At 56.7% G+C, this 10,996-nt stretch overlaps 1 protein-coding gene across 2 annotated transcripts; it reads right to left on the bottom strand.

Moving 5' to 3' along the window:
• Window positions 1-810: 810 nt before the first annotated feature.
• On the bottom strand, window positions 811-9,828 carry ADI1 (acireductone dioxygenase 1). 2 transcript variants are annotated; one of them, XM_025454776.3, is made up of 4 exons: window positions 9,548-9,828; window positions 6,425-6,544; window positions 2,213-2,392; window positions 811-1,280 (listed from the first exon to the last, which is right to left on the bottom strand). In XM_025454776.3, exons 1-4 carry the CDS (start codon window positions 9,665-9,667, stop codon window positions 1,161-1,163), a joined length of 540 nt encoding a protein of 179 aa, XP_025310561.1. In that variant the 5' UTR covers window positions 9,668-9,828; the 3' UTR covers window positions 811-1,160. The 2 variants fall into 2 exon arrangements, with proteins under 2 accessions (XP_025310561.1, XP_048951962.1); XM_049096005.1 differs by lacking the exon at window positions 9,548-9,828 and adding an exon at window positions 9,161-9,367.
• Window positions 9,829-10,996: the final 1,168 nt, after the last annotated feature.

A 10,996-nucleotide genomic window follows, 5' to 3' on the forward strand; every position in this document is an offset into this window, starting at 1 on the left:
ATGCCCGTTGCCAGCCTCGCACGGCCTGCACACGGTCCCATCCTCAAACTCCGTTCACTGGACCGTCTAAGATGGGAGTTTAATTTGTGCCTCAGACCCAGGGGAGGCAACGAGAGAGGAAGATTTTTAATCCAGTTTTAAAAATCTTTAAAATGGGATCCCTGGGTGGCGCAGCGGTTTGGCGCCTGCCTTTGGCCCAGGGCGCGATCCTGGAGACCCAGGATCGAATCCCACATCAGGCTCCCGGTGCATGGAGCCTGCTTCTCCCTCTGCCTACGCCTCTGCCTCTCTCTCTCTCTCTGTGACTATCATAAATAAATAAAAATTAAAAAAAAAAAAATAAATAAAAAATAAATAAAAATCTTTAAAATAATCTGCCCTTCGGGGTACCTGGGTGGCTCAGGGGTTGGCGTCTACTTTCAGCTCAGGGTGTGACCCCTGGGCCCCGGGATCGAATCCCCATCGGGGTCCCCGCAGGGAGCCTGCTTCTCCCTCTGCCTGTGCCTCTGCCTCTCTGTCTGAGTCTCATGAATAAATAAATAAAATCTTTAAAAAACACACAGAAAAACCCAATCTGCCCTTTAAAACATGAGGTTGGTTTGCGGTCTTCCTATGATTATAACAAATCAGGCAAAATTGTTTCTCAAAATTGTTGAGGAAAAAGATCATGTGCTAGTTTTCCTGTTCAAAGCAAAAGCTTGGTTGTTAAGAATTCACAGGGAAATGAGCCTAGAAATCTCAGCGAACGGACAGTAACGCAGGCACGACGTAAACCCATTAAATGCGCGAACGAACGACCACGACACCGGGTGCGGCGGGGGGACTTTAATGAGGCCGAGTGAGCGCACAATCACGGCCGCTGCTTTATGTGGAACAAGAAGGTGGCCCCCGCGGCTGCGACGCCCCATGACGGCTGCGGGTGCACTGGCCCAGCCACCCGGCCCACCGGGCCGCAGAAGAGCGTCTGGGTCTGGCGGTCCGGCGTCTACAGGGCAGGCTGGCAGCCGCACGTCTGCTTCACACCCAGGTCCGAGGGGCGGCTCCGCTCACAGGGCTCAGGCGACGGGTCCGGCGCGGGCGGCTGCCTGGTGACGACGGCGACCCCGGGAGCGGCGGCCCAGCGCGGGGAAGCCCGGCCCGCGAGGCGAGGCTGCCCGGGCCTAGGCGGTCTGCGCCAGGAACCGCACGTACTGGCCCCGGGCCTCCAGGTGGTCGGCGGGCCGGTTGTACGCCGTCCACACGGGTTGCCCCACGAACAGCCGCATGGCCTTCACGTAGTTCTGGAAGACACAGACACACCGGGCGTGAACAGCGTCCCCCTGTCTGTGCTTGGGGCTCCACGCCTCAGCCACGCGTCGCCGGGGGGAGGCCGAGGCTCGGGCCCCAGTGCCACGTCTCCGCCGCGGGCCCAACCCCACTCGGGAGAAACTGCCGTCTGCGCCCACGGGCACCGACCCACGCCGGGGCTGCGGCCTCGGGACCAGGGGGACAGCGCGCATCGCCCCGCAAAGTACAAACGTGTGGCATACGCTTCAATCCAGTTTTCGCTTCAGGAGCTTAAAGTCGTGTGACAAACGTGTAAGGTCACCGACTCCAGCCGCGTTTCCAACAGGGAGAGAGCGGACGCCACCTGCACGCCCGACGTCGGGGGTCGTCCCCCAGGGACGGCCACGCGGTGACCCCAGAGCACGGCTGGCACCGGGGACACAGGGACGTGCCCTCGGGGCAGAGGACAGACCGGCTGGCGCTCGGCGGGTTGGCGGCCCACTTCCTTTCCCGGGGTCCGCCCCACGGGACGCTGAGCTTACCCGGTGCCCTCGGTCCCAGTTCGGAGTGTGCTTGTACCTTGGTCGGGCCCGCATCACGTCGGAGAAGCCAGAACTCACCCACTTCTGTGCTCACCGCCACCCTCCGCGCGGGGACCGCGCCACCCTGACACCCCAAACCAAAGTGCCCGGAGACGCCCCACAGAGCTGCACCCCTAGACCAACCCGCTGGCGGCTGGCTGGGGTGGCTCACCCGGGACACCCCCACCCCCGCACAGAGCCAGGGCCCCCCGACGTCCACACGGAGGGGCTACGGGCTCAGGGGATCCCCAGCCTCCCCTGGGCCACAGGCTCAGAGCGCCGCCGGCCTCCCCCCGAGCGCCGCGGGGGCCCCAGTTCCAGCGGTCGTGCACCCGCCACCTGCGCCTCACGCACACCCGGCCGACCTTTTCGTCCAGCGTGAAGCGGTGATAAATCCCTGCAGGGAGAGTGATCATGTCTCCCTTTTCCATGAAAATGCGGATCCACTTCTCGTCTTTGTCTCGCACATCGAAGTACCCGCTGCCGTCCAAGATGTAGCGGATCTCCTCATCCACGTGCAGGTGCTCCTCGTAGAACATCCTGAGCTGCGGGCAGGCACACGCGACTCTCAGGCACCATCGTGCAAACGGCACAGGTCCCGGCACCTGCCCGCGCCCTGCAGGCCTAGAGCCAGGGGGACAGGTCCTCGCGACGACACTCGGACTACACGGGGAGCACGGGGAGCACAGGGACACGGGGGCTGGGGCAACGGAAGGACTTGAGAGAATGAGCCCTGACACTCTCCCTCTCTCCCCACTCTCCCCCTCTCCTCTCCCCTATCCCCTCTCCTCCTTCTCTCTCTCTCTCTCTCTCTCTCTCTCTCTCACACACACACACATACACACACACACAAAAATTCATGGCCACGTCCGCTGAAAGGCCTGGACTGGGCCCTGGGGCAGGGACCCCCGAGGAGCCATGAGGACTCACGGCGGGCTTCTAGGCCCGGGCACAGGGGGGCTCCAGGGCCAGGTGGGGGGACGAGACGGCACCGGCCCAGGGGGATGGAGCAAGGACAGAGCACGCAGGAGGATGCCAGGGACGTCAGAAGGAAGGAACCGGTCAGAAAGCCTCCTGCCTGCTCAGCCGGGGGCAACGCGACCATCGGAACCCATCACGGCGGGCAGGGGCTTTGGGCCAGGGAGTAGAGCTGGCATGCGTGAGGCCGCACCGACGCAAACGGAAGGGAAGGGGCAGCCTGTCCCTACACCGGAGCCGGAACTAGAGGACGGCGGACGGGCAGCGTGCCCAGCACCCCGAGGGCGGGACGGCCCAGCCGGGAACCATCCAGGCTCCCTGCAGAGTCACAGTTCGAGAAGAAGCAGCCGGTTTACAACGTAACTCTCCACAAACGTCTTCTTAGTTAAGAGGGAAAAACGGTAACTTCACAGCGACAAACCTGATGAACATGAACCCTAACCAAGCCTCCTGTCACCAGGAGGGTCCCGACACCACGCGCCTCCCAACGGGGCACACTGAGCGATGCAACACCGGCCACGCAGGATTCCCGCCAAACGCATCACCTGACTCTAACCACGAGGGCACCTACACAAACATGACAGAGGTAGAGAGGAAAGGTTTGCTTTAGAGACACGAGAGAGAAGCCCGTATCAGCAAGAGAGTTTTCTTCCAGGAGAGAAGCTATTGTGCAAGCCTACAGGCCACAGAGATAACACAATCACGAACGTCAACAGCACACGAGCCCCTTTGATGTGATAAGAGAAAGCATTCTGGGGCACCTGGGTGGTGTTAAGTGACCGACTCTTTTTTTTTTTTTTTTTTTTATTCATAGAGAGAGAGAGGAGGGGCAGAGACACGGGCACCCTGCACGGAGCCTGCAGAAAACAATGGGGATCCCTGGGTGGCTCAGCAGTTTAGCACCTGCCTTTGGCCCAGGGCATGATCCCGGGTCCCGGGATTGAGTCTCACATTGGCTCCCTGCATGGAGCCTGCTTCTCTCTCTGCCTGTGTCTCTGCTTCTCTATCTCTCTATGCCTCTCATGAATAAATAAAAAATAAAAATAAAAATCTTTAAACTGCAGAAAACAAAAGAAAGAGCAAAAAACCTTGAAAGAAGCCAGAAGAAAATAACCTATAGAAGAACAAGAATAAGAATGACATCAGAATTCTCAGAAACCATGCAAGCAAGCAAGCAAAAAAATCCACCAACCTAGAATTCTATATCTGTTAAGTTATCCCCTAAAACTGACGGAGAAATAAAGGCTTTCTTGGACAAACGAAAACAGGGAATTTGTCACCAGCACACCTTGCCTTGAAAGAATGTTAAAAGAATTTCTTCAAGTGGAGAGGATAACGATATAGGTCTGCAACTCAGATCTACATGAGAAGGAAAAAAGAAGAAGAAATAAAGGTAAAATAAAAGATTTCACATTCCTAATAATAACAGTAACAACACCATGGGTAATTATAACATATGGATAAATGAAATGAAAGACAGCAATGTCATAGAGGATAGGATGGAAGGGTTGGGAACACTTAGTTACAGGATAAATGTGTATTGCGAGCTCTAAGGCAATCACTAAAACATTTTTTTTTAATTATAAGCCAAGAGAAAATGAATCCTATAAAATGCTCAATTAAAACCAGACAAGGCAGGAAAAGGAAAATATTTTTTTAAATAAAGGATAAGTGCTATAAATGTTTAAAATGTACAAATATGGTAGATAATAATCAACAATACCAATAATCCATTTAAAAGACAGACTGTCAGAATAGATTTTAAAAAACACATACACACACAAACCTCCAACTATATGTTGTCTCCAAGAAACCCACTTTTCTTTTCTTTTTTTTTTTTTTTTTGATAGAGCACGCATGTGCACAGGCCCAGAAGTGGGGGAGGGGAGCATCAGGAGAAGGAGAGAGAAAATCTTTTGTTTGGTTTTGTTTTCTCTGTTTCTCAGAGAGAGAGAGCACAGGCAGGCATGAGCGAGGGGAGGGGCAGAGGGAAAGCAAGACTCCCAGCTGAGCAGGAACCCAACTCAGGGCTCAAGCCCAGGATCCCAGGATCATGACCTGAGCCTAAAGCAGATGCTTAACCAACTAAGCCACCCAGGCCCCTCAAGAGATAGAGAATCTGTTTGTTTGTTTGTTTGAAAGATTTTATTTATTTATTCACGAGAGACACAGAGAGCGAGAGAGAGACAGAGAGACAGAGACAGAGAGAGGCAGAGACACAGGCAAAGGGAGAAGAAGGCTCCGTGCAGGGAGCTCGACATGGGACTCGATCCCGGGACCCCAGGATCACGCCCTGGGCCAAAGGCAGCGCTAAACCGCTGAGCCATCCGGGCTGCCTGAGATAATCTTAAGCAGGCTCCACATGCACCCTGCTGGGGCTCAATCTCACGACCCTCAGATCATTAATGGAGCAAAAATCAAGAGTCAGACACTTAACTAACTTCCTGGGTTTCCAGAAAAACCAAGAAACCCAATTTAAAATAAAGACATGGTTCGTGTCCCGGTGGAGTCACCAAATAAATAAATAAATAAATAAATAAATAAATAAATAAATAAAATAAAGACACAAATAGGTTAAAAGCTCAGTTTTGGAGGAAGAGACACCATGTTAACAGTAGTCAAAAGAAAGCCTGGGGAGCTGTGTTGTTTTTCAGACAAGGCAGACTTCAGCACAAGAAAAATCATTAGGGATAAAGGTGATTATCATGTAATAACAAAAGGGTCAAATCTCTAAGATGACATGACAACCTTGAACAGGTATGCGCCTAACAACAAATGTCAAAATCACAAGGCAAAGACTAAGAATGAGAAGAACAGATGAATCCTCTATTTTGTTGGAGATTTCAACACACCCATCAATAAATGTCAGGTTCAACTAGCAGAAAATCAGTAACAGTCACTGAACAGCAGCGCCAATCAACACTCATAGAATACACATTCTCCTCAAGCTCACATGGTACATTCACTAGGATAAACTACTACGTTCTGGCCCATAAAACAGCCTCAATATATTTACAAGGACTCAAGTCTTGCAAAATATATTCTCAGACTACAGTGGAATTAAATTGGAAAGCAACGAAAGTCTCTGGAAAAGTCCCCATGTAAGTGGAAATTAACACATATCAAAAAATCCACAGGGGACAAAGAAGAAATCAAAAAGGAAATTCATTTGGAAATATTCAAAATGAAAATGAAAATGATTCAAAATTTGGGTGATGCCACTTAAAGTAGTACTTAGGGGAAATGTACAGCACTAAATACCTACGTTAAAAGAGAAGGCTGCAAGTCGATGACCTCAGGAACCACGTTAAGAAATTAGAAAAAGGATAGCTCAGCCGGTTGAGCAACCAACTCTTGATTTTGGCTCAGGCTGTGATCTCAGGGTCATGAGATCCAGCCCCACATCTGGCTCCCTGCTCAGTGGGGAGTCTCTCGCCATCGCCCTCTGCCCCTCCTTCCACCTGCATGATCTCTCGCTCTCTCTCAAATAAGTATGTCTTCTTTTAAAAAAGGATAAAAACAAAAAACAAAGAGAAGCTTGTGTTCGATAGGGGTGAATATAACGATTCCCCTCTTCGAAGAATTTAGAGCTCCCTTACCTTTTCTTCATAATTTGGTAGTTTATCCTTGCTTATGGTTATTATGTCCATCCAGGAGTAGTTTCTCTCTTTCCGGATCTTTTCTAATTCTGGATCATTCTCATGTTTGTCAGCATCCAACTATTAGGGTTTAAGCAAGGAAAACGGAGGTCACATTAATGCAAGGAAACTGAAATGTTCCCTTTCTGGATCTCCAATATGATCACATCCCAAATTTATCATCCGGTCCTCTGTCAGTCGCAAATTAACCTTCCTTCCCCCACCTTCCCTATTCCTCAAGGGTTTCCCCATTCTCCAGGACAGCTAAAGATACTGCGTTGTGCTTAATTCTTGCCTCTTTTCTCCCTGGCAATTCTTCCTGGGGGATTCTGTGTCACCGTTCAAGCCCCACTGCCAAGAGCCCAGGCGAAGCGCCCATGCCCAAGCCAGTCCGAAGGCACCAACCCCACCTCCGCTCCAGCCCGTTCCTCCAGCACCAATCCTCTGCAGGTCTAGGGGATCTCTCTAGATCAGCTATTTCCCTGGGCTGAAGTGACGGATACTCTGGAAGCCTACAAATATAACCCAAGTTCATGGGGCAGCCCTGGTGGCTCAGCGGTTTAGCACCGCCTGCAGCCCGGGGTGTGATCCTGGAGACCCAGGATCGAGTCCCACGTCAGGCTCCCTGCATGGAGCCTGCTTCTCCCTCTGCCTGTGTCTCTGCCTCTCTCTCTCCTCTTTGTGTATTCTCGTGAATAAATAAATAAAAATCTTAAAAAAAAAGTTGAATTAAAAAAAATAATAATAATAACCCAAGTTCATTATGGCGGGAAGAGAGGACTTCCATCATGTGGCCCCAGCTGCCTTTTCTACTCCATCTCTACTCCGTTTTTTTTTTTTTTTAATCGACATGCTAAACCAAATACGATCATTTGCTACTCTCCAAAAGATACGTGATGCTTCACATCCCCACACCCTTGCTCCTGACAGCTTCCTATACCTAGACAGCTCCTTCACCATTTTCATTTATGCCAGTTCTATCGATTCTTCAAGGTCCAATTCTAAGATGTTTGTCATGAAGCATTCCCCTAGAACCCCAGCCAGAGATAGGAGTGCAGACCCCCTGCACTCCCATTTCAAACTACTGGCAATGATTTTAGCATACTTTGCATTATGCTGCAATACAATGCACATTTTCTCCCAACTAGGGAATAGCAGACTCCAGGATATCGTGGTCATCAACCCATTAATTTCTACAAAGAGGACTCCCAAAATTATCAAATCCACCTCACGCTGTGCACAGTACTGCTCCACGCCCAAACCACCTTACTTCAAATTGTATATATGAGACAGAGCTTTCTATCACTCTGCCGCGTTCCTGGTAGCACATCTGCAAAAACGCCCCATTTGTACCCACTGGTCAAGAGTAGTTATTATGAAGAAAGTATAAAAACAGCAGGACACCAAAACCACAGGACAAATAAACCACTATTTATTTACACGTTCCATGTCCAACATGGGGCTTGAACTCACCGCCCTGGCATCAGGCGTTGGATGGCACAGACTGTGCCAGCTGGGCACCCCTACACAATTTAATTTTGATAAGCCTTTGACTTACGCAGAACAGATCTAGAAGGTAGGAGAAACTGAGTCTGACCCCGTGGGACAGCTAAAAGACGCCTTTAAAATGTGGTATTTCATCCTCTGGATACATTCACAAGTTGACCAGTATCTTGGTCTTAAACTGTAAAAAGCAGCATGAAACCCCCAAAGTGCAGTAACTGGACTCTCCTGATGGCTCAGACGGCAGATAAATCGATGTCAGTGATGAAACAAAACTTATTTCCCCGTCGTAACAGCCATTATATACCACGTGATTGCCTCAAAGACGGTACCTTCCAGTAGGTTAAGTACTACATCTTAGCCTAGGGAAAGATGAACATTCTAGAAAAACTAACGGGGGCGGCGGGAGGGGCACAGTGTTGAGCAGGCTGCTGCTCACCGGACCCGGAGGCCGCAGGGGGGGCCCCTCCGCAGCAGGTGCGCGCTCGGCAGGTGCAAGGGCGGCCGCCACCCCGGCTCCCAGGGAGCAGCGGAGGGCGCGTTTATACCCCCACCCCCACCCCCACCCCCACCCCCTTCGCTGAATCAAAGATCGCTCGTCTCATTTATTAGGGGGACTTGCTCGTGGTTTTGCTTATATGCTGGACTGCAATTCTCTGCGATCCTAAGTGAACCCACTTGGCGCCGGGGGGCGCAGCGGTTTAGCGCCGCCTGCGGCCCAGGGCGTGACCCCGGAGGCCCGGGATCGAGTCCCGCGTCGGGCTCCCTGCGTGGAGCCTGCTCCTCCCTCCGCCTGGGTCTCTGCCCCCTCCTCCCTCCCTCCCTCTCTCTCTCTAAGTAAGTAAACAAAATCTTTTTTAAAAATGCTAAATGAACCCACTTTTGCTGGTGGAGTAACTGGCAGTGAAAGCGGACGCTACCAAGGGCGCAGCTGGTGCGGGCGGGAGAGCCTGCGGGGGTGCAGCCCCGCACCGGCCCCGCACCGGCCCCGCACCGGGAAGGCCCCTCAAGGCCTGGTTAGAGCGCACAGCAGGGCGGCGGCGGGGCCGAGCGCCCCCAGGCCCCGGGATCCTGGCCGAGCGGGGGCTGGGCCACTCGGGCGCCCCAAGGGAAGAATTCCAGAGTGAGCGGCCCCGCGCGCAGCCCGGGACCCCGGGACCCCGGAGCCCCCCAGCCCCCCGCCCGAGGGCGCACCTGCCGCTGCGGAGGAGGCCTGCGCCCCGCACGGGGGTCGCGGGGGGTCCCCAAGGCCTCCCGCCTGCGCCCCCCCGGGGACTCCACTACCAGCGCGCCCCGCGCAGGCGCCCCGCGGCCCCCCGCGCACCCCCACCGGCCGGACCCCCGGCCCCGCACTGAGCATGCGCACGGCGTGCTGGTCGCCCACATCTCCCGACGCTGCGATTGAGCATGCGCGGCACGCTCCGGGCCCCGCCAACCACCCGGGCGCCCTACTGGGCATGCGCAGTGCCCCTGGCCGGGCCCGGCCAAGGTACCCTCCGGCTGCAGCTTGGGGCTGCGGGCGGCGCGGGGCACCCGAGGGGGGCTGCCCCCGCCCCCGCCCCCGCCCCCGCCCCCGCGTACCTTCCAGTAAAGAACCCCAAGCCGGCGCAGCTGCTCCAGGCCGACTGGGCGGCTGGGCTCTGCGCGGTGGGGCCGCCTCGGGTCGTCGGCTGACTCGTCCATGTACCAGGCCTGCACCATGGCCGGACCGGGGCGCCGCGGGCACGCCCTGCACGCCCCCCAGCCCCGTCTTCGACGCCGTCCCGGCAGCTTCCCGGCCGCTCGCTGCGAGCGGGGGCGGAGGGAGAGCGGGTGCGCGGCGCCCAGAGGGCCCTTATCCCTGCGCGGAGATGGGGCGGGGCCCGGCGGGGCGGGGGCGGGGGGCGGGCGAGGGGCGGGGCTGCGGCGGGGGCGGGGCCAGCGCCTTGCGGTCTCCCTGTGGGGGCGGGGCGGGGGCGGGGCAATGGGCGGGGCTGCGGTGGGGGCGGGGCCAGCGCCCTCGTGGTCTCCCTGTGGGGGCGGAGCCGGGGCGGGGCGAGGGGCGGGGCGAGGGGCGGGGCTGCGGCGGGGGCGGGGCCAGCGCCCCGCGGTGCCCCGGGGGCGGGAGGAGGCGGGCGGTCCTGCTGACCAGAACAACCAGGCGGAGCGAGCAGCCCTGCCCTTAGCTGCACTGTGCGGAGCGGTAGCGTAATGGCACCCCCGGACCCCCGGAGCCCCGGACCCCCGGACCGCAAGCGACGTGGGGCGCAGCGGGGCCTGAAGGCCGTGGTCAGCCCGGGCCCAGGGGTCGCTCGGGGGGGCCCGCGCCCCGCCGTGCCCCGGCCTGCGCAGGTCCACCGGGCTCCCCTCCCCATGTTCCGGCTTCCCCTTCCCAGCCCGTGAATCGATCATCAGTTTAGACGAGGAAGGGCCCGTGTGTCGGGGCGGGTGAGGCCAGGGCGTCCCTCCCGCTGGCCCCGAGCCGCAGGCCCCCGCCGCCCGCCCGCGCTGCGGGCCCAGGACGCCCCCCACGGGCTGCGCATCCTCCCCCGCCCCAGGACGTCTCCGACGGCGATGCCGGTGCTCCCCCGCCCCTGCGCACCGCTCTCCGACGTCACCCCACCCCGTGCCCCCCGCCCCGCCGCCCCGCCCCGCCCCGCCCCGCCCCGCCGCGCTGCCCTCAGCCGCCCGCGCCTTCCCGGAAGGGCTCTCCTCCCTTCCCTCCTGCGCCCTCCCGCCCCGCCCCCCGCCTGGCCGCAGGGCCCTGCAGGCCGGTCCTCTGTGCACGCACACGCCAGGTGACCTCGCGGCGTCCAGCACACGTAGTGGCTTCCACATCCTCCTCTAGCCTGGACCTCTTTTGAGACCTGACTCGGGCACACGTGGTGAGTGAGGGTCTGGAACCCAACTCAGCAGAGACACGTCCAGATGTGCCTCTCCCCAGCCTTTGCCACCCCAGTCCGCAGCCCCACCAACCACCCGGTGCCTGAATCCCAGTGTCTAGGGGCTCGCGTTCCCTCTCCCTCACCCTCAGCATCCGGCCAGATCTAG

The sequence above is a fragment of the Canis lupus genome, chromosome 17 (assembly GCF_003254725.2).
Source record: "Canis lupus dingo isolate Sandy chromosome 17, ASM325472v2, whole genome shotgun sequence".
NCBI lineage: Eukaryota > Metazoa > Chordata > Mammalia > Carnivora > Canidae > Canis > Canis lupus.

Bases quoted from the DNA above. Each gene is read 5' to 3' on its own strand.
- ADI1 (XM_049096005.1), bottom strand. From the start codon at position 9,352: ATGTGGGCGACCAGCACGCCGTGCGCATGCTCAGTGCGGGGCCGGGGG. The intron at 6,545-9,160 runs GTGCGCCCTCGG...AAACCCTAATAG, and splicing joins GGCCTCCTCCGCAGCGGCAG to TTGGATGCTGACAAACATGA. The intron at 2,393-6,424 runs GTAAGGGAGCTC...GCCTGCCCGCAG, and splicing joins TACCAAATTATGAAGAAAAG to CTCAGGATGTTCTACGAGGA.